A 21,694-nucleotide genomic window follows, 5' to 3' on the forward strand; every position below is an offset into this window, starting at 1 on the left:
GTACGCGTGAGCCAGCGCACTTAGCACCAGCGCCGCTCTGGCTAGATGGCGCTGTTCTAAGTTATTCCACGCAGCTCTTCCCCCTGTCGCGCGCTCACCCAAAGCGTCGACAGCTTGGCGCACTCGGCCCGCTCGGAGTAACCGCGGCAAATTCCCATGAACCACCTCCCATGCTTCCAGGGACGCTGGCAGGCGTTGGCCTGAGCGTGCCGAGGTATTACTGCCGGTAGTGGCCTGATTTTGATGTGTTTTTTGACCTCCTAGGAAGCCCCTTGTGCGGGTAAAACATCCATCAAGGCCTGCGCCGAAACGGAGTGTTCGTGTTTCCGCTTGGGGTGACCCTGGGCTACGGAACTTAAACTCGGTCGTTGATGACCCGCCAAACAGTCCCGTTGCAAGAGAGGCCTGGGCAAGTAGGAAGCTGGCCTTGGAAATGGGACAGTCGATTACTGTTGCGGATGCAATGCTTAGGGCGTGTTCATCCTTGACCGGAGTTTCTGGTGGCGTGATGATGCCTCCAGCTGATGTTTGGGGCACATTGAGGAAGATCGACGGTGGTAGTGATGATGATCTCGTGTATTTGGCCACATCTTGCTGTGGCTTCTTCCACAAGGAAGAGGATGTGGATGGTGTGGGAGACGGAGACGGTGTTGGAGGGTCTTGAAAGGCAGACATGGTAGTGAAAGCAGATACCAACAAACAAAGTGGAAGTTATTGTTATTGCAACGAAACAAAATGAGAGGCGTTCTCAACGGCCCCAGGTTGCCAAGGATGGCAGGATATATTGGTTTCGTTATTCAGGAAGATCATATGTCAAAGTTATCGGCTTTGTCGGCTAAGGCCTCAATGGATTCCGCGAAGCAGGTAAATTATATATATGTGTATGATGTTGTTGAAGTGCGCAATGCGCCAGACCAACCGATCAAGGTGGGGCAGTCCGGTCAAATGTCGCCAGCCAAGTACTCGGAATCCGATGGAACGTGCATTTAGCACTCAGCAAAAGCAGAGTCGGCAGATGAGGGGATTTTCCTGGGGAAACATGGACCTGATAATTACAACAAGGATAGCCTATGAATTGACGTACGTCGATAGACATGGGTACAGAGAAAGGGACATTGTATGTCATAGCCTCGATCTTCGTCTAGACTTTACTGTGTCGTATGTACATAAAAACTTTGTGAAGTTTGAAGCACAGAAGGCCTTGACTGGAAAATAAACTTATAAGTATCTTTGCACTTTTGTTCCAATTTGGAAATGCCTTGTATTAGTTGATATCCCTCCCCGACTGGCATAAACATCTTGCGCTATTGTCCAGCTAACTTAAGCAGACATGGCTTGGCCGTGTCCAGATGGCTACCAGCCAGACAAAAACTACAGCTCTAAGGGACACCGCTACACATCACTACGTCAAAAACGTACCTAAATTCCTAACCAGTTTAGGTGTGCAGGATAGATATGTCCGTGCACGGCAGATGCTCTCTGCTAGGAGCACATATCGTTCTGCAGAATGCACGTCATCCGAGCGATAGCACGTCACGTTTGGTAAAGTAAAGCCATTCGTCCAAACTTTGACTGTGAGTTTCTAGTTTAGGAAATTACGAGAGAAAGTTCCCAGAGCCCGTGGTCTACTTTGGAAGAAGACCAGAAGGCTCTGCTCGTACAGCTGTCAGCCCTGCAAGCTACGTCAAAGGCCTCCGTCGGACCCCGTGAACCATGGCACTCTCGGCACTCTCAGCTTCGGAGTCCGGTCGTCTCACGTACTATCGTTTATTAGTTGCGAGAAAACTCTATTCTGAGATCCTCGCTTTCGCAAGGTTGGGTTCGCACTTGCAACTCAAGCCGAATTAGGTTAAATTGTCACTGACGCCTTTCATTGTGAGAAGCCAGGACAGTGACGACAGTCTCTTCCCGTTGTCTCTCCTCGTATTCGTCTTGTTGTACGGAGGATAACTACTACTTACAGGAACAGGAACGAAGGAAAGTCAAAGTGAGAAAACAACTCATAGCTCGGTCCAGGGCCGATCAACAAGGACATCATGATTCTAGACATACCTTCCAATGTTCACGTACCCAAGTTGCCGGACCTCCTCTGGAGCCTCGGCCTGGCCATCCTCGGAGTTTTTGTGCTACGCACCATCTACTACGCGACCCTCCATCCCCTGGCGGGATACCCAGGCCCGCTTCTCGCACGCATCACCACCATCACGTCGCTGCGGCACCGCGCCGATGGGTCCAATCATAGCTGGCCATTGCTCCTCCACAAAAAGTACGGCCACATTGTGCGCATCGGCCCTAGTGAGCTGAGCTACAGCCACCCTGATGCATGGCACGACATCTATGCCAAGGCTGGCGGTGGAGGCGACATGCCAAAGGATTTTGTCGGGCTGGGGCCAGACATGGCGGCGCCCGAGAAAGGCATCGTGCGCGCCGACGACGCCAACCACCAGCGGCAGCGGCGCATCTTCTCGCATGCCTTTTCCGATCGTGCCGTGCTGAAGCAGGAGAGCCTCGTGCAGGGACATGTCCGCAACTTGATGTGCAAGCTGGCCGACGAGAATGCGGAACCTGCTTCTTCCCATGGCCGAGTCGACCTCATGACCTGGCTGAGCTATCTGGCCTTTGACATCATGAGCGACCTCATGTACGGCGAGCCGCTCGGCATGCTCGAGAGCGACCAGTCGGCGCGCCAGTGGGTCCGCGACACGTACTCGACCATCAAGACGGTCACGCTCGGCATGGCCATGATGGGGTGGCACCCGCCCCTGGGGCCGCTGCTTCTTGAATACGTCTGGGGCGGCAGTGGCAAGCGCCGCGCCCAGCACAACCGCTTCTCGATGGACCGTGTCGACAAACGCCTGGACCGCGGTGACAACTCGGGCAGCGACCTTTGGTCAATGATCATGCAGAAAAGCGGCAGCGAGAAGCAACCAGGCATCACGCGGGCTGAAATGTACTCTAACGCCGCAACGTTCATGATCGGCGGCACCGAGACCACTACAGCCGCCACGTCGGCTCTGACGTACCTGCTGCTCAAGCATCCGGCCAAGATGGCCATGCTGCGCGCTGAGATCGACGCCGCCATTAATGACCCGCAGGCGGACATGACTTTCACCTGCCTGCGCAAATTGCCGTACCTCAACGCGTGCATCGAGGAGGCCATGCGCCTGTACCCGCCCGCACCGACGCCCATGCCGCGCATAGTGCCCCGCGGGGGCCGTGTCGTCTGCGGGCGCTACGTGCCGGCCGGCACGCGCGTCGATATCCCGCTGTACGCAGTTGCGCATCACCCGGATAACTTTGTCGATCCTGAGGAATTCGTGCCGGAGCGGTGGCTGGACGACAGCGACCGGCCTGCCAAGTATGCTGGGGATCGGAGAGAGTGCGTCAAGGTATTTTCGGCGGGACCGAGAGACTGTATTGGCAAGAAGTGAGTAATGGTGTCTTCTCCATCTGTGTCCACAGTGGTGGTTACTGACCAGCTTCCACGCAGCCTTGCGTACCCCGAGATGAGACTCATAATGGCCAGCCTGTTGTACCATTTCAACATTGAGTTGGCCGACCCCAGCTTTGACTGGTTAGACCAGAACAGTTACGGGATCTGGGACAAGCACCCGCTTTGGGTAACGCTGGTGCGTCGCCAAGTTGAAAAGGTCATTTGAAACTCAGGCTGTAAAAGGCAGAAAATGTTATGCGAAACAGTTCTGTAGATCCAAACTCGCATATTGAATAATCTTCCAATTTGAAGTATTGAAAATACGTTATTTATTATATGAGTTTCCCGTAATCAGCCTTCTTAAACAAACAGCTCAGTCCCCCGGAACAGCTCAGCCTTACGGATGGTCTCGTGTAAGTGAGGAAACCACAACAAAGTGGACCGCATATATAAGATTGAAAGGTATTTAATAGTTTCCTGGGCTCATATCACTAGCTAAACGGTTTTATTCATTCGATGATTTCATAACGGTAATGTACCGGTTGAATATATTCTTGCAAAATCGGCCAATGAAGCTTACTCCCAAAACCTTGGCCCGAAGTAGGCGCTAAGCCCTACACCCTTTTCAGAAAAGGAAATTGATGCCATGGTATGCAGACCCGTCTCTCTCTCGTTCTCGCTTTTTCGGTTCAAAAAAATTGTGAGTCAGCATTTACGGGCGTTCATGAGCCTAAAAAGACTCTCACAGCAAGGACATTACTCACAAGGCGTCTTGGACAGCAGCTCCAAAGTCGCAATCCCCCATCCCCTGCATCTGGAGTATGCGCCCGTAGCGTTCCACAACTGCGGAGTCGTCACGCGCATACTGCCACATGGGCACGTACATCTTGACTTGCGGGACTGCCTTGCCCGGCACCATCTCGAAGGCGAAGCAGAGCCCGCAGTACTTGCTGTCCGGCTCACTGAGCGGCTTTTCCAGGCCGTCCATGATGGCTTGGGGAACGTCTTCCATGTCCATAAGCAGGGGCCAGACTTGTGGTAGAAAGTTGGCGGAAGAAGGGGAAAGACGGCCACCCAGGGTGAGGACGTGACGGGCCGAGGCGAGCGAGTTAGCGTGTGTGTGGGTGTATACCTTGAAGCGAGGCGCCATGTGGGGCGCCAGGCAGTCAATGGCGAGGAAGTATATGTTGATGTTGTCCTCGCTATGGGAGTCGAGAAACGTTTTGAGCAATCCCCAGGCGGCCAACATCCCGCTGTCACCCTCAGCAAGTCGCGTCACGACGGACTCTGTGATATCCACCAGCTCGCGGCCTGTTGCGAGAGCTTGAAGCTGAGGGAACAGGTAGGCCTTCATGCCGATGGCCGCTTTCCCATTCTCGTCCGCGTCGGATTCGAGATCGAATCCGGCATAGCAGATCTGCCGCGGCAGCGAACTAACAGAACCACCAACATTCATCTCCTTTTCCACCAAGCCCGCCTCCTCTTCGGCAGTAAGGAAGACTGAATCGACAAAAGCATCCAGCCAGGTACGATCCGCACCGCAAGCTGACGCCAGATCCTCCAGCTTCTCGCGCAGCCCCTTCTGTCCCAAGGGGTCATCACCCACAGGATCGAGGTCCACTAGCGGCTGCACCGTAAACCGCACTTTGGCCGTTTTGCGAGACGCAAATGCAATGCTTACTTCGTACGGCGAGTGGTTGTGTGTCAGAATGTATTGCAGCCTGTCAGCCGCGGCAGGCGGCTGCTTAAGTCGGGGAACCACGGCCTCGCGCACAAAAGTGAGATGGGAGTCCTGAATGTGGACTGGGTAGGAGCCCGTCCAGCGTAGGAGTGAGGAGAGGGTGTTGTGGACGGTGGGGAGCCATGAAGAGACGAGAGGACCTCCTTTGCACGAAGTGGAAGGGTCGACTTCATTGTAGATGTTTTTCTCCGTGGTCCCATTGGCATGAAGAACGGTGGTTGAATGATGATTTTCCATGTTGAGGTTGTTGGTGTCCATAGTGATCTCCTGGCTGACGGGCTGATACACGTACCCGTGTTGTCTGTTTCCGTTTTGATGGTTGCTTTTTCTGTTTTGGAGATCTAACTTGACCCGAGGTCAATCTGTGGAGTTTACCTAGGTCACTGCTTTGAGCATCTATGGATTGAATGCCAAAGTTCGCAATGAGTTCCCTCTTTAGGACTCCCACTGGGTCATTACCAATAACGCAATACTCTTCAGAAGCTAAGGAATTTCCGGAAAGCAAGTACGCAAACTGCGGGTGTCACCCAAATTAGCCTAACCCAAACTGATCAGGCACGTGTGGGCACTTGAGGTCAAGGCCAAGGGGACAAGACTGTTCTTGACATGTGAAAGAAGGCTTGATGTGACGTTATTCCTCTCGTCCCAAGAGCAGGGCATGACAGGACTGGGCTCGAAGTCTAAAATACATTTTTCATGCGGTAAAAACAGGGAAGGTAGTGTTCTGCTGGGAACTTCTCGGCGAACTGGTGGGATAACTAAGGTTTGGGGAGGCCCTTGTAAACTTCAATGGTTCACGGGCCCTAAGCTAATGCGAAAGCTTCAACATAACGTCATGCAGAGCGGGGAATTCCAAGAGTATTCATTTTAGACCTTTGGTAAGTGACCCCTCCGCCGTTGGTTATCACCTACTGAACGCCCTAGCCTGACCGAAAGAGGTAGTTTGCTCGCGAGGCTCTGTCAGCTAGCTCAGGAGCAATATGTCGTCCTCCTTATCTCAAGATGCAGAAGCCTGACGATGCCGATAGCGCCATGGCATAATGGGCACGGTTAGGGCACGGGTATTCTTGAAATTGTAAGAATACTTTGTAACATGGTAGACTTTCCATTCGGGCTTTTCATGGACGCCATCTCTATAGTAACTCCGAGCACGAACACGAAACACTATGAACTCACTCACCTCTATCACACATCCTCTTTCGCATCCAAGCCTCAAAGCCACCTGCCATTACATCACTCGAACCCGGGAATCCCGCCTATGTCCCCTGCTGAGAACATCATTACGTTCTCTACGATAGTATCTAAGACTACAAGCAGTGGCGAATACGAGACACGATGAACTTACTCATCTGTACCATCACAACTCCTCGGTTAAAGACACTTGCAACTACATCACCCGAAACCGGGACCTCCGCTGGTGTTCATACATGAGGCCCGAGGCTCGGCGACCTCGGAAAACAGTTCACACGGAGTGCCATAAGAATGATGCACTCTGTTTCTCCGAACTTGTTACACTCTTCAACATCCATCCAGTCCATCACCTCGGTAACCAAGCAAGAAACAACAATTTGTAATCATCAATCAACATGGCTACCGCAGAACACCAAATCACTCACCTGCGTTCCCTCCTGGACATACTAACTACCTCAATCAACGACCTTATCGCTGAACTCTCCTCCTCCTCGTCTTCCAAGTCCACGGCTAGCAACGGAGACACAGCAGACCATACAGACGTTCGCATTCCGAAAGATCCCAAGACGGAGGAGGCCCGCAAGCGCGTCATCGCCGCTACAGCTTCCCTCGATGCGGCTGTGTTCACGCCTCAGTGGCGCGTTGGACACCTGGCGCACAACTATTTTGTGTCACGGGCGCTGCACATGGCTGTCGAGTGGGAGATCCCTCAGCTGCTGGCAACCAATGGGCCCATGTGTCTTGACGCCCTCGCCGCAAAGACGGGCATCGTCGACACGCGCAAGCTAGGCCTCGTGATGCGAACTCTGTGCGCACACCACATTTTCGCCGAGACGGCCCTCGACGTCTTTGCTAATGACGAGGCGTCAACCGCCCTTGCGACCGACGAGCGCCTCGCCAACTCGGTGCGCTACGCCTCCTTTCTCTTCCCCACAGCCGACGTGCTCCCAAGCCTCCTCAAAGATCCGGTCCTCTGCGCTAGCTACGCATCACGAGACTCAGCTTTCGCCAAGAGCATCGGCAAGGGCATGGGCCAGTTTGAGTTTTTGAACGCGCATCCCGAGTGGCGCGACTGCTTCGATTTTTACCTCGCCTCGCTAGGCGAGTACCTACACGGGCTGACCGACGTGGGGGGGTACCCGTGGGAATCCACACTCCAGAATGGTGCCGTGATTGTCGACGTCGGAGGCGGAATCGGCAGCTCCATCCAGGCCTTGCGGACCAACTTCCCCGACCGCCAGAACGATTTTGTCGGCATCGTTCAGGACCAGCCCGGCATGATAGAGCACGCCACCGCCCACTGGCAAAAGACGGACCCGCAGGCGTTGGCCACGGGTGCGGTCAAGCTCACCGCGCATGATTTCTTCAACGAGAATCCTGTCAAGGGTGCCGATGTGTACTGGTTCCGGTCAGTCATCGTGGACTGGCAGGACGACGACTTGATCAAGATGTTCACGCACATCAAGAACGCCATGACGCCCGGAAAGTCGCGCCTGCTGATCGGCGAATACATCATGCACCCGACGTGTGGCGACGCCCTGTTACCCAACGCGCCGTCCCCGTTGCTGAAGAACTATGGCGAGTTCCAGGCCATGGGGCTTATCTCAGGATTTATCTTGACCGTCAGCCCAAATGGTCGTCAGCGGACTGTCCATGACGTAAGCAATGTCGTTGAGGCGGCTGGCTTGAAGATTGTCAAGGTGTGGATTTGCCGAGGCCTAGGGAATGTGATTGAGTGTCGGTTAAAGAATCATGTGTAGATGCTATGAGTGAGAGCACTCAAGCAAATTACTAGACTGTTGAATAAGTTTCTTTTCTTCTGGTCGCATAAACATCCATCTGCATGTCGACAGGTCCAAGTCTAAGTTTCCCACAGTCACACTTCTAAAAGTATGTCCCAAATTCACCCCCAGGGCGGAGAAAGCCCAAAAACTATATACTAGACTCCGACAGGTACAAGCACACGACTGAACTCCTAGAATTCCATTCCAATTAACTAGTGTTAATCGAATCTTTGCAAACTGCAGTTTGGCATAGCTGCAGGGTAATGTCCCGACATAATTATACGCTGTTGCACGATCGTGGTATCAGTTCCGCAGGACTACTCTGCAAGTGTCACATCTCAATACCCATGATAAACAAATTCACTATAGTGAAAATCAAATCATATCTTGCTTCCTTCACAAGGGCTAGAGCCAAACACCTTAAGTAATAACAAGCCCATGGGATTAATAAGATGTGGACTATTGAGTAGATGTAGAAGGGTGCATAATTTATAAACCATTTGTGATTAAGTTCTGCATTTTCTACAAGTTTAACTGGAATCAACCATAATGATCCTTTATCATCAAATCCAGTATTGAGGAGTCGCGGGTGGCCTTTGCATCGAGAAGTAGCCTATAGGTATGTCCTGATCCCCTTCTTCGCCCTCACTCAAATCCTCCAACCCACTTCCCCCTTCCTCATTCTCTTGTGCTTCATTGTCAAGTGTGTGTATATCGTCAACGTTGTCCTCGTCGTCATCCCAGTACCTCTTGCCACTGCTACCAAGCACCTGTATACCGCCGCTGACAGACGACCGAAGCGATCCCGACAGTTTCCTTACCCGCGTGGCCTTCAAGGTGTGGCCGCTCAAAGACTTGTCCGAGCGTTTCTCCTCGTCATACAGAAGATTTGACGAGCCCTCATCGGCATCGACCTGCCCTTCTTCCACCGACAGACGGTCCCAGGACTCTGCAGGAGGCTTTGTGCTGCTGCTATCTTGGCCTGATAGTTTTTTAGAAGGTGGTGATGTAACATGTTTGTCTTTCTTGGGCTTGGGCACACGGATCCAGTACAAAGCAAAAGCCGCCACGGCATTGAAGAAGACGTACGCGGACAGGATTCCCAAGTCGCGCCAGCGATTGCCGAACTCGACGTGCACCCCAGCCAATACCTCGTTTGTGTTACTCGTCGTGCAGAAACTGCAATTTCCGGCGGCGGCCGGATCAGCAAGGTACCCACCCGCTTGCGCGATATAGGGCTGCAAGTACTGACCGCACGTCTGCCCGGGCGGCGGGTTTATGTGCAGAAACTCGTTCTCCGCGCAGTGGATGCTCGCATTCGCGAGCCCTGTTCCCAACAGCCCCTCGACGAGGTACGTGAACGGGTTGACACGGTACACCCACACCCAGAAGCTGGGCGGCGTAGCAAGGATCCCGTTGAAGATAAACATCATGACAAATAGAAGGTTGCCAATACCGGCGGCCTGGTCGGCGAGGTCGAAGACGGCCCCGATCATGTGCGAAAACGTGCTGGCCTGCAGGAAGAAAACAAGCATAAACAGAAACGCCAACCCTCCGCGCGAGGCAGTGTCGTTTGTTTCTGCTGCGTTGCGGTACAGCCCAACGAGATAGTACCATGCCAGGAACGCCGGCGGGGCCATCAGCGCGTTGTAGGCCATTTCGACAGCCATTTGACCTCCCATAAATGCGGCCCACGAGTACGTCCGCGAGGGCTGCTCGCGACCCTCATAAAGTGTGCGCTGGGCTACGAAGACCGGTACAATCTGCTGCAGCAGGTTGAGGTGCGTCGTGAGGAACATGAAGATGGCGATGGTCTGGATCGTGATGCCTGTCTGCGTGTTAGGCAGGTTGAGCAGCGAGAGGCCGATAAAGAGGGCCGAGCCGAAAGTCAACAGCATCTTTGCGTAGATATAACTCGGGGTGCGCCAGTAGTGTTGGGCTACACGCTTCGTCACCTCGGAAAGCTGGATTGGAAAGGGGGCTGCAAAGGGGGGTCCTGCTGCTGTTGCGTTGGGTGTGTTGTGCGTTGCCCCCTCCCCGCTTCTTCTTTCAGTCGGGTCAAGTGGGCCTTGACTTCGTCGTACTCGGTGCTCTGCCGCCATATGTCGGGCCAGTCCATGGTCTTTTCCCCGCTTGCGCGGACTTGTTCGAGGATGTACTCAGCTGGGTTCTGCCCCTTTTTGGGTCGCGGCCCGCCATTGCGAATGAAATAGTCGACTAGGACATTGGCGTTGCGTCCAATCTGGCCAAAGTAGACTGTGCGTCCGCCGCGAGCAAGGAGAAGAAGTCTATCGAACCGCTCAAAGAGCTGGTGGTTGATCGCATGCAATGTTAGCGGTGTAATAGCAGAAGGGGAAAGGAGAGGGCCTGGGTGGGAAATAACTTACGACCGCCGACGGCTGGTGAATTGTGCACAGTATAGCCTGACCATTCTGCCTCAACGTCTCGAGCAAATTGCAAATTGACAAGCTCGTCTGCGAATCCAAGCCTGAGGTGGGCTCGTCCAAAAATAGTAGTAGCGCAGGACGTGCAGCCAGCTCAACACCAATTGTCAGTCTCTTACGCTGTTCCACATTCAGACCCTCCCCGGGCACGCCGACCACCGCGTCGGCATATTCCTCCATGCCAAGGATGTCAATGACCTTATCAACATATGCAATCTTCTGCTTGTGCGAAAACCTGGCTGGCTGGCGGAGCACAGCACTGAAAGTGAGAGCCTCACGCACTGTTGAAGTGACCAGGTGCTGGTCTTGCTGCTTGACGTAGCCCGTTTTCTGCTGGAAAGAGGCATCGCGTGGGGCCCCGTCAACCAGCATCTCTCCCGTCACCACGCCGGTGGACAGGCGCGAGGCGAGGGCGTCTAGGAGGGTGGTTTTGCCAGCGCCGGAGACGCCCATAAGCGCAGTGAGCGTCCCCGGCTTACACCACCCGTCCACACCATCCAGGATGCGCTTCGTCTCATTCTTCTTGACCTTGACCTCGTAGCAGACGTTGCTCCAGTGAAAGATGGCCGTCTGGCGGTCAATACCCAACTCACCATCGTTATTGCCGCCGCTACGATCTTCGAACCTGTCTCGCTCCTGCGGCCAGTTCCAGGACTTGGCTGGCGGGCTCGTCCTGGCAGTATAGGACACCTTTCCACTCCCCGTTGTAGTCGGGGAACCCCCATCAGTATACGTGCCCGTAATTTCACTCTCCCAATGTCCGCCTTTCGTAAAGACGGGTGCGACAGGCGTGACGGGTAAGGAAGCCATGGGTGTGCTCGTGCTCGGTGCCTCTGTCCTTCCCTTGGTGATATGGTCCTCCACATCTCTTGCCCGCCGTATCGGGACTTTTCCCCTAGGGAAAACAAGCATCTCCCCTTTGCTCTTCTCGCTGCTCACCAGCTCCGTGGCGATGAGGTGCAGCAAAAAGTACGCCGCCGCAAATGCAAAAATTACACCGACGTTCCGCCACCGATGGTTGTCCAAATACCCAAACGCACCGGTGATGTATGCGCTCCCATCGATGAACGTTGTGCCCGCGACACCCCCTTGCGCGGCACATACACGCGTCTGTGCGATCATGGTCGCATTATAGGCTGGGCCTGACGGAACAAAGGCCGTACAAGGAAATCTACGCCCGCCGCCAAATTCATTGACCATGAGGGCCTCGAACCCATATGCCACAGGGCTGAGCGTGGCAATCCATGCGGCATACGGTTTGTAATACATAGGTGGGACCGCGAATCCTGTATACAGCGCCAGCGCAAGCATTACTATGGTCGACGGTGCCATGGCCGCTGTGTGGCTCTTTGTCACAGAAGCGACGAGCCGGAAAAGCAAGCTTACGGCGAGCGTCATGGCGAACTGGACCAGCACGAAAGTTAAAAAGGCCCCAGCTTCCGTGCGCATGTTGCACATCCAGTAGAAGATGGTGTTGACCGTGATGGCGTTGAGCAGCTTGTACGGTAAGCTCATGACCAAGTCCGCAATGGCCTCGGACGAGGCGTGATACAGGGCATACCGCACATGCTTCTCAACGATGGCGCGCTTGGCATACAAGGCCGACACCTCGAGCACGCACCCAAAGGCGTTGACCAGCGTGGTAGTGAAAAGGAGCGTGCTACGCGCCTTCATGGACTCTGCCGTGTCGGGCAGCCGGAAGAAGACGCTGGCCACGATGAGCGTCTGAAACAGGTTGATGACGAGCATTGTCACCGTCATCTGTGGCGCCGCCTTGAGCAGCGCAAACGCGCGCCATAGGCACAGCTGGACCTGCCGCGGGTACGAGATGGTGTAGGGTGACTTCCACCGCTGCAGGGACGACTGATCGCTTTTCTTGCTGGCTAGGAAGTCGGCATAGTGAGTGCGCGAGCCGCTCAGGCCGAAGGATCCGTCATAGGCGTCCAATTCCTGGCTCAGCTGACGGCGGTTGCTGCTCGTCCGCCACGCCTCCGCAAACTCGTCGGGGGTATGCGGGACTTTTGCCTCGTAGCCGGGCTTGATGACGCCCTCACGCTCGACTGGGCTGGTCATGGACGTCAGGAAATCCGGCGTCGTCTGGTTCCGCGGACAGATGAAGCCCAGTCGCTGGAAGTATCTCTTGGCTTGCGCCGTCTTGCCAAAATAGATTTGTCGTCCTTCGTAGAGGACCAGGACCTTGTCAAACAGCTCATAGGCCTCTTGCGGGGCCTGATAGATGGCCACCGCACTCGCCATGCCCATTATGTCGCTCTGGACGCGTAGGGTCCTGCAAAAGTCGACTGTCGTGGCGCTGTCGAGCCCACGCGTACTGTTGTCCCAGCACTGGATCGGCGCAAAGCTCAGCGCCGCCTCGGCAATGCTCACGCGCTTCCGCTCGCCGCCCGACACGCCGCGCACCGTATCGCCGTCAGTGCCGCCGACAGGGGTCTGCATCGTGTGCTGGATCCCCAGCATGGCCATGGTCACATCACGAACGCGCCGCGCGTACTCGTCCGTCGTGAGCCCCCCGGGCCGGGTTTTGGGTGCTCTCGCCCGCGCGGCGAAGAAAAGCGTGTCCGCCACCGAGAGTACCGGGAAATGCACGTCCTCCTCAGCGATGTAGACGGCGTCACCCCTGAAATAGCGCTTCATCTCGTCGGCACTCACGCCGCGGTAGTTGAGATATGCATTCTCTGCTACGTGCGTACCTTGCGTGTCCCCAGCGATCGTCCGCAGGAAGGTCGAACACCCGCTGCCTGGCGGACCTAGCACACACAGCATCTCGCCATCGTTCACCGCCCCCTCGAGGTCGTGCAGGATGCGAACCTGTTGACGTTTCATGCGCAACAACCCGCCCACAGTGGCCACAGCCTTGAGCCACCACGCGTTGCCCACCGTCTTCTGGAACGCCGTGTCAGACCCATAGCCCGAGATCCTCAGATTGCGAAACGCCACCCCCGCCTTGCGCACCTCACAGCTGTCGGAGCGGAGGCGGTAGAAGGACTTGGCCCACTCACGGGCGTCGAAGTTGGCGCCAAAGGGGTCAAGAGGCCCGTCCTGCTTAGGAGGCTTCGAGACGTCGAGAGAGCCGCTTTGGGTAGACGAGGCCGAGACATCGCCGGTTTGTTGCTTCTCGAGAAAGTCCTTGGCGAGCTCGACGAGGTCGGTGATGGCCTTGTACTCGTCTGCAGAAATGTGCACAGATTTTGGTCGTTGACCGCTGGGAACGCCCGGAAAACTAACGAGAGAGGAGCGAGGGCGAGACCGGCGCGAAGATCTGGGTGGGGGCGCCGGCTGTGGTTGGGGTTGTTGAGCGGATGTCGGCCTGCTCCGTAATACCGGCCGCCCGCTCTCTACGTTCTTGTTCGTGGAGAGTGTGGCAGCCATGGTTGTTGACCAAGACTGCAGGTGAGTTAAGGTGCTGATACCAGTCAGGGAAACAGTTCACTTGGCTCAAATACTGCTCTCCGAATTATTTGAACTGGAAAAACAAAAACGAAGCTTCAGTTGAGATGCAGTTTTGAACTTCAGTATGTGGAATGGCACAAGATCAATTCAAGACCCAGATACCACGCCTTGATCAAGATGTTTCAATGCCTGCTGCTATCTAACATTATATATTTGTAGTTTAATGCTGAAGCGCATGTCAGTCCGACCTATCACATGGGATCTGTTAATAGTAAAGTGAAAGGCAGGAAAACTCGAGTCGAAGCCCCCTCCCTAATGCTCAGCATCGGGGTGAGATGAATTCAACCCTGAAATGGCAAGAAAAAGAGTTGGCTGAAGTTTAAGTGCCCATATGTCGCCATGACGTATAGCGACCGGAGACAGTGGAGGCGATTACTCAAATAGAACCTCCGGCCCCGTCTGTCAAAAGACTGCCCCGGCACCCCAACGAAAAGAATGAAAGTATAACGCGCATAAACTTTCGTTCTTAGCACGGCTTTGACATAGAATGAAGGGGGGCGCCTAGACCTCTCTTCTTGCCTCCCGTCTGAACAATGGGTAATTCCGCAAGTTTGCACATTGAACCCGAGCCATAGACAGCTCTAATCTCATTACATAAATCCCTAGCACTAGAGAGTACGCAAAAGCTAAAGCAACACTTTTCACACTCAAATCCGAACCGAATGCTACCAACAACACATGTCAAAAAGCTCAAACAACCCACCCTTACTGCGTTCAACTCTGAATTGCACAGTAAATATGCAAGGAGTAGGGGTTACTAGGGTATATGATCAGGTCTTCACCTGAGTAACCCCGTATATAGCCCATAAGGTGGAATATAACATAAACCGTAAGAGGCATTTTGCATCATGGCTTGTAACGCAACAGTAACTATGATCGCAACCACTGTATTTTTTATCTTGAACTATCTTAGTGTCGACAGTATCTCCGACCAGACTCAGGACAGCAAACAAAGTAGTAATGAGTCTCGTTTGCAGAACATTGAGAGAGCAGAAACGTATGAGGCAATGCGGCAAAGATAAGTAGGGATATCTGGGGGTTCAGATAGAAGTGGCCGACAACAAATGCGTGTAAATCTGTAAATTTATACCTGTAGATCAAGAGCAATTGTCCGGTGAGAATTGCACTGGCCAAAAGGCAGGTTTCATGTTGCTACACTAACTCATCCACTCTATGAGTACTTAGGTAGTAAATATGATAGTAGCCTGCTTCAAATTGAATCAACTTCTTCGGTCTTCTAGCCATTCAACAAGTTTTGCAGAATATGATGATTTAGCATGAAATGGCTCTTACTAGTCTCTCACTAAGACGCGACCATGTTGGGCCAGGGAAAGTCCCGAAGAATGGACCAAACTGTGTCTCGTGCAAGCTGGGCTGATGCCAAACTAAAATATGATTGATGGCATGGGAGAGTCCACAGACGAACAAGACAAGGAGCGATTCATGTCCCATACAAAATAGACTTGACGTTTCACGGAATGATAAAGTCAGCTCCGTGGCTCAAGTGTAGCTGGCATCAACGCGCAATAAACTCTATTTGAATCTGCCCGGAATATGAATGTGAAGGAAAGAAGAGGTACGGGGCTGGAAAGGACTCTTCTAGCAAGGGAAACTGTCGACAAGCAAACTCGTATAGCACTAATGAAGTAACCGTCCTATCTTGCGCACACTTTCCCTTGATCCAGGTAGTCCGTGACCGCATCGTCCGCCTGGCCCTGGCTATCCACATGCAGCAGCACGTGGTGGTCCGGTCTCACAATAATCCCTTTCCCCCCCTTGATTTCCGGGACAACGTCATACCAAGCTTCGGGCAGACCAAGGCTTGCCACATTGATAGCCCAGTCGCAGGATGCGAACACGGGATTGGCGTAATGCAGCAAGGTGAATCGATCGTATGGCACGAGGTCTAAGAGAGACAGCCCATCACCGATGGTCCCGTGTGGCAGCCTTGCTCCAGGACACGCTCGTGGGATGTATATAGTCGGGTTGTCAAGAAGGCCTCGAGTGCAGGATGGGTCGTCGTAGATGAATCCGAGCTGGAGGGCTAGCGAATCAAAGTTCTTGCTCGCCTCCGTGACAGCTCCCGCTGCCGCTGCGGAAATGGCGGGTTGTTGGAGGAATGCATCTATGGCGAGATCCGGTGCTTGTGCCCTCGCTTCTTGGTACCGAACGGCGAGGCCTCCCAGAGTGGTACTGACAGAGTAGAAAGCCGCTTCGCTGGCCTTAGAGTACTCGAGACTTGCGAGTGCGACGGGTTTGCGCTCACGGGTGAAACTGGCGAGAAGGTTCGGGGTGCCTTTTCCCTGGATGATGGCAGCCAGCTTCCACACTAGGTTGTGTGCATCGGCGATGCCCGTGTTGAGACCCAGTCCACCTTGGGGCGGCAAGCTGTGGGCAGCATCTCCCACAAGAAACACGCGATGCTTCGCGTCGCTATACGAGGACGCCACCCGCGGGGTCGTCTCCCAGATGGTGCGAAGAACCTCCGAGTACTGCAGACCTGGGAGGCAAGCCTCCACTGGTGGTGTCTTGCGTTGTCCGCCAGATGACGCGGGGTCCATTAAGGGCGTGACGTGGACGAAGGAGGTATCGAGATTGTTTGCGATGAACTCGCTGGGATGCTCGGGGTGGAAGCAAAAGTAAAGCATGGCCTCACGACCTGGTGGAAGCGCGGAGCGCAGGCTGGCTTTACAGACAATCGACTGGTAAGCATGGCCGGGTCCCATGGATTTGAATTCGATGCCGGCTGTCTTGTCCCGCACAGTCGAGTTGACTCCGTCGGCGCCAATGACAAAATCGGCCTGAATGCTGTATCTGTTGGCGTCGTCGCCTCGCCCAGTAGGACTGCACGAGACGACGCAGCCAGCTTCCTTCGTCTCCGTGATGTCGACTGCATCGAACTGCCACCCCCTTCTGATTTGGGCGAGCTCTGTCTCGGCCACTGCCTTCTCGAGCAGGTGCTCTAGCTCTGTCTGCGGCCAGTTCACCAAGGGTTCGGCGGCCAGGCTGCGCACCTCGTCGTCCTGGCGTTCGTAGGGGAAGCAGCCAATCTCGGCATCGGCCAGACCATAAAAGAGACGCACCGATCCGGCATCTTTGGCTGTGGCTGCATTTTGCCGGATGTAGGCAACATCCAAGTCGGCCTGGCGGAAGATCTCGAGTGTCCTCGCGTTGATGGTGTGGGCTTTGGGGTGCTTTGCTACGCCATTGCGCCTCTCCAAGACGACACACTTTATCTTCTGGTGAGCGAGGAGGTAGGCCGTGAACAGGCCAACAGGTCCTGCGCCTACAATGACGACATCCGTCTTTTCCATTCTTTTGCGTTGGTGTGAGTGGGCCGATAGCACAAATCCGGGTTGCCCTCTAGGATAAGGACGAGGAACTGTGTAAGGCTAGGTACCCAATGAAACTTGCACCCCCGGTGTATTTATTCAAAACCTACACCCAGCTACTTACTTACGCAAGACAACCAACAGCTGATTTTTAATGATTGACAACTTTGAAAAGCCTCGAGTCCAAGGCCGATGTAGTTGAAGTACTAAAACGTGTGAGCAGGGAACAAGCAGTCGGAAGTGGCAAAGCGGTTAAACAGAAAAATGTACTTGCCAACATAATAAACAGCCGACCCTAAAAGATAATCCAAGCCGGGAGATCCGGGCGCACAGTCAGTTCATCCGCGGAAGCCCGAAAAGAACGACTGGACTAGGTCGTCAATTTAAGCTCCAACCTAGTAAATATGATGCAGGTGTGCGCTCCACGTAATCGGGATGACCCAATTGTTATTGAAATATGTAGGTAATGTCGTCAAAGCAGACAATGCGCAATCTAACCTAGGCCAAAGTGGGGTAGTCCGGGCAAATGACGGATACATATTTGGGACGGATTTTGTTGAAGCGGGTAATGCAGCAACACAACCCAGACGAAAAAGTAAGGCAATCTAGGCCAAAGCTAGATACATACCTAGGACGGACTTCGCCAGCCAGATACGCGATATCCGATGGCACGTGCGTTTGGCACCCGACAAAAGGTAAGCTAGCAGATGAGGGTGTCATAACGGCGAGTTCTGGGCTGGTTGGCACGTGTCAAAGTTTGTTGATTAATAGGATATCCTTGTTGTAAGTATTAAGCCTATGTGTTTCTAAGAAATCCCCTTAACCTGCCGGTCTGCCTTTCGCTTGATGTTTAATACATGTGCCGTTGTCTTTTGCTTGTTTTGCTACCAAATCCTAGCCGGTAGGAATTCAACAGTATGATCAACTTTAGTTTGGACATTATTCCTTATGGTCAAATGAGACTCTGTGATTAGTGTTTTTGTTCTTACTTAGATACCTTAGTTGGAAACTAGTTGTTGCACTCTAAGTCGCCTCTGGATTGCTATAACGTTCCAAGCAATTAGTAGCCCTTGGATTAATGCTGGGTTCCTGCGCGTGAATCAATTAGCTTGACAAAAACTCCAGAATAATACATACCCTTAACCGTAGTCGAGTTTGAATGTTTTCCTCTAGCCGACTTATGGTCAAGCTGCACCTGAGACTAAGGATATAGTCCCCAAGGTGCTCTTCAAACCTTTTGAATTTATTCCACGTAGTTATAACAAACGCTCTTTAGGTATAATTAATCTTTAATATGTGACATGCTTTTGTTTAGCTGGGGCTCTGACAAGATATTGCGGTTGTCTCGTTTCTGACCCTTTCTATGGATGAGCACTATGGCAGGGAATCGATCAGGCGCAGCCATAGGAGAAATCAACGCCTCAATCGAGTTTCAAAGGGCCATCCGCAAAGTGCGCATCCTAACGACTGAACTCTATATTTCACGGCTGTCACTATACAAAGCGTGCTGAGATTGGCACGTACAGTTTAGATCTCGAAGCCGATGGTTATAAGAACACCAGTAATGTCAAGGCGTTACCTCAAAATGCCAGACGGTCGCGTTGCTTTGTCAGTCATTCAGCGATTCACTCCCTTCCTTCCTTCCATATATAGTTACCACCTGCCCCTAAGAAAGGGATCCGTAACAAGATCCTGACGAGTTAATTGAAGGTCGGAAGTTTATGACATAAAATATTCCAGTTGCAGGTAGAAAGGGAGGTCGTCGGTTGTTTCGGCTCCTTGAGGCCAGAGAAGAGGTTCCAAAGTAGGATCCATTTCGTTTCTTCCCAGCATTGCACCAGGATACAGCATGTTCGTCTTAAAAACCTTGATGAATCCTGCGATCATGATATCGATAAAGACCCAGAAGGAGTTTATACCCCCGTCACTGTCGGCAAAGCTCGCCTTAAAGCTCCGGATGTAGCGCAGCAGCTGACCGCAAGACTGGTGAATATACTTCTTCCAAAATTGAGTATTTTTTCTGCATCTTCTGGCGTACCGCAGGGCTCCGCTTCGGCCGAATATCTTGTTACTACTTTTTGCCCATTCGTTGACGGCATGCCGAGTTTGCCGCGGCTCTTTGGTGGACCGAGAACACCTTAGGAATTTTAAGGATCTTCTCACTCTCGAGAGTTTCGAACTCGAGTTTGGAAAAACGTACAGGGTCTCCGTGGTAGTGCTCATTCGATCTGGTCCTCGCGTGATCTAACATGCTGCAAAACGTGTCGTTGCTGGCAATGTCGGCACAGTCCACTGTCACGGTCGCGATGGTGGCCTTAAAAGACTCAATGCTTTGGATTCCAATGAACGACCCATCATGGAAAATGCGAAGGGATGCTCACTGGGACCGAGAGACAGCCGTAGCGAAAGCAACTTGCCTCGTCCTCCGAGTGAAATTAATATCGACGAGAAGGAAGCATGAGATAGCCTAATACCTTGAGGCTTGGAGTGCCGGACAAGGCTTTCAACTCCAGGATTGCCTCCCAGTGTAAATGCGACTCAATATTGGCATAGTTTAAGTAAGCATCGAGGACTTGAGATATGGGCGAATCTTTGCTTAGGCCACCGTGAGCTGCTTACTTGTCGGAACTCGCCGAAAGTTCCCACAAGACTGTTAGATGCTAACGCGAATGATGTCTGTTCAAAGTGATAGGTCTGATTTTCGTGGAATTCACCTCGGAAGTAACACTTGCGGACAGAAACCTATGATTCGTCAACTGGGTCAAACGACAAGTGGGACCTGCAGCAAGGCAACGAAACGCAAGGCAGTTTAGACCCTAGGATCGTCAGTTTGTACACGCATATTCATCAAGGCAGCGATTTTGATAGCTCGGCTGGGTTCTATTATCGACCAAATCAGACTCCGGGAAACTTGATCGGCAGTAGCTGGCGACTAGAACCTTAGAGAACAGCCCGTGCATTCCGTTGGACTCGAAAATCTGCTTTGGGCTGATCTCTGTAGGCGCCGTGACCTTGCCTCTAGACGGAAATTTGGATGGATTCGAACACACAACGCAGAGTTGGAAAAGACAAAATTGACAGCTTTCGAAAGGGGCCGCGCTTCCACGTGGATGATCAATAACAATGATCTTTGAAGGCGATTTGGGGGTGGCGTGATTGCTCAGATCCGGCTGCTTTGAGCAGGCGTAATCGGATGTTTCGTGCTCTGATGAAATTGCCAGTACGTCACCAAGAGCGAGGAGAATACATTTCTCCAGCATCCGCCGTTTAGATAGTCGACGATCAACGTGTCCTGACTCGATGCATTGTGTCTCTCAGAATTCGTCGCGCATTAGCAACGGCAATTGCAATATGTTCAGCTTCATGTCCGTAATGTGAGAAGCTGCAAAATGTCCACTGTTATTTCGGAGAGGTTGACGATCTCAGAATGAATCGAGTTAAAGGTCAAAACTTCCATGACTTGGATGGACTAAGATGACAAGATAGATTGGAAAATGGGGGCAACGATACGATGGTGGCGAGTTGTCGACGCTCTGAAAGGTCCCAAACTTTGACGATAAAAACTATGTGTGGTTCAGGGGACACTTCATCGTTGTCCATGATGGTAAAATTTGCCTTGCCTTATAGGCTTTAAGTACGGAACCTTAGTCTCAGTTCGCCAAAGTACTGTTTGATGCTTTATATCTGAGCGTCCATAGCGATCCGTCAGAATCGCATCTCCAACCACCTTATGGAACATGCGCAAGATGTATTGCCGGCTCGAATATTACTTGATCGACCGAGAGTGTCTTGCACTGTTCACGAGTACCCTGGACTTTGATCCCGACGAGCATGGAAGTCCCGACGCGGCTCAGGGCCAGCCAGATCGGGCATCTATGTTCCGACTGTCACGAAAGCCGGTAGCATTTTTGTGTACTGAGATATTCATCATCGAGGAACTGGAGGCGCATTCGGAATTGCTCTATTACACCGACACGTCGCTAGAAGCCGTGGATGAGCCGCGCCGCCTCAAAGTCGTCTACCACATCGTGCAGCTGTTCAACCGCATCCGACAAGACAATCGGTAAAGTTGTGGAGGTTCCCTCCCGAAACTTGTCACTTCCGGCAAAAGGATCACTTACATTCGTCGCCTTAGCGGTCTTGCAGACCAGAAAACGTGGCGTGGCCCCCGCCTTTTTGCCATGCCTCTGATTAGCAACAACCGCTTGATGGCATGCGCTTTACGTCTCTGTCTCTGAGAAACCTACAGCGCTCCATTCTAAGACTAGAGAACTATCTCAAGACTACGGATGTTTTAGATT

The 21,694-nt window shown here is 52.8% G+C and overlaps 7 protein-coding genes across 7 annotated transcripts; 3 read left to right on the forward strand and 4 right to left on the reverse strand.

Moving 5' to 3' along the window:
* Positions 1 to 2,036: 2,036 nt before the first annotated feature.
* ColSpa_08946 (averantin hydroxylase) lies at positions 2,037 to 3,659 on the forward strand (the record flags this gene model as incomplete). The annotated part of the gene is made up of 2 exons (XM_049275158.1): positions 2,037 to 3,427; positions 3,491 to 3,659. The coding sequence occupies 2 exons, from the start codon at positions 2,037 to 2,039 to the stop codon at positions 3,657 to 3,659; spliced, it is 1,560 nt and encodes a 519-aa protein (XP_049131115.1).
* Positions 3,660 to 4,193: 534 nt separating this feature from the next.
* Positions 4,194 to 5,432, reverse strand: ColSpa_08947 (indole prenyltransferase tdiB; the record flags this gene model as incomplete). The annotated part of the gene is made up of 1 exon (XM_049275159.1): positions 4,194 to 5,432. The coding sequence occupies one exon, from the start codon at positions 5,430 to 5,432 to the stop codon at positions 4,194 to 4,196; it is 1,239 nt and encodes a 412-aa protein (XP_049131116.1).
* Positions 5,433 to 6,760: 1,328 nt separating this feature from the next.
* Positions 6,761 to 8,125, forward strand: ColSpa_08948 (O-methyltransferase gedA; the record flags this gene model as incomplete). The annotated part of the gene is made up of 1 exon (XM_049275160.1): positions 6,761 to 8,125. The coding sequence occupies one exon, from the start codon at positions 6,761 to 6,763 to the stop codon at positions 8,123 to 8,125; it is 1,365 nt and encodes a 454-aa protein (XP_049131117.1).
* A 587-nt stretch (positions 8,126 to 8,712) lies between these two features.
* Positions 8,713 to 10,047, reverse strand: ColSpa_08949 (ZEB2-regulated ABC transporter 1; the record flags this gene model as incomplete). Its single annotated transcript, XM_049275161.1, has 1 exon — positions 8,713 to 10,047. The coding sequence occupies one exon, from the start codon at positions 10,045 to 10,047 to the stop codon at positions 8,713 to 8,715; it is 1,335 nt and encodes a 444-aa protein (XP_049131118.1).
* A 53-nt stretch (positions 10,048 to 10,100) lies between these two features.
* ColSpa_08950 (multidrug resistance protein CDR1) lies at positions 10,101 to 13,980 on the reverse strand (the record flags this gene model as incomplete). The annotated part of the gene is made up of 2 exons (XM_049275162.1): positions 10,101 to 10,457; positions 10,537 to 13,980. The coding sequence occupies 2 exons, from the start codon at positions 13,978 to 13,980 to the stop codon at positions 10,101 to 10,103; spliced, it is 3,801 nt and encodes a 1,266-aa protein (XP_049131119.1).
* A 1,736-nt stretch (positions 13,981 to 15,716) lies between these two features.
* Positions 15,717 to 17,375, reverse strand: ColSpa_08951 (FAD-dependent monooxygenase apdD; the record flags this gene model as incomplete). Its single annotated transcript, XM_049275163.1, has 1 exon — positions 15,717 to 17,375. The coding sequence occupies one exon, from the start codon at positions 17,373 to 17,375 to the stop codon at positions 15,717 to 15,719; it is 1,659 nt and encodes a 552-aa protein (XP_049131120.1).
* A 3,764-nt stretch (positions 17,376 to 21,139) lies between these two features.
* On the forward strand, positions 21,140 to 21,460 carry ColSpa_08952 (uncharacterized protein; the record flags this gene model as incomplete). Its single annotated transcript, XM_049275164.1, has 1 exon — positions 21,140 to 21,460. One exon carries the CDS (start codon positions 21,140 to 21,142, stop codon positions 21,458 to 21,460), a length of 321 nt encoding a protein of 106 aa, XP_049131121.1.
* Between the last annotated feature and the right edge of the window lie 234 nt (positions 21,461 to 21,694).

This window comes from Colletotrichum spaethianum (assembly GCF_022836535.1).
Source record: "Colletotrichum spaethianum MAFF 239500 DNA, contig25, whole genome shotgun sequence".
In the NCBI taxonomy this organism is placed as follows: Eukaryota; Fungi; Ascomycota; class Sordariomycetes; order Glomerellales; family Glomerellaceae; genus Colletotrichum; species Colletotrichum spaethianum.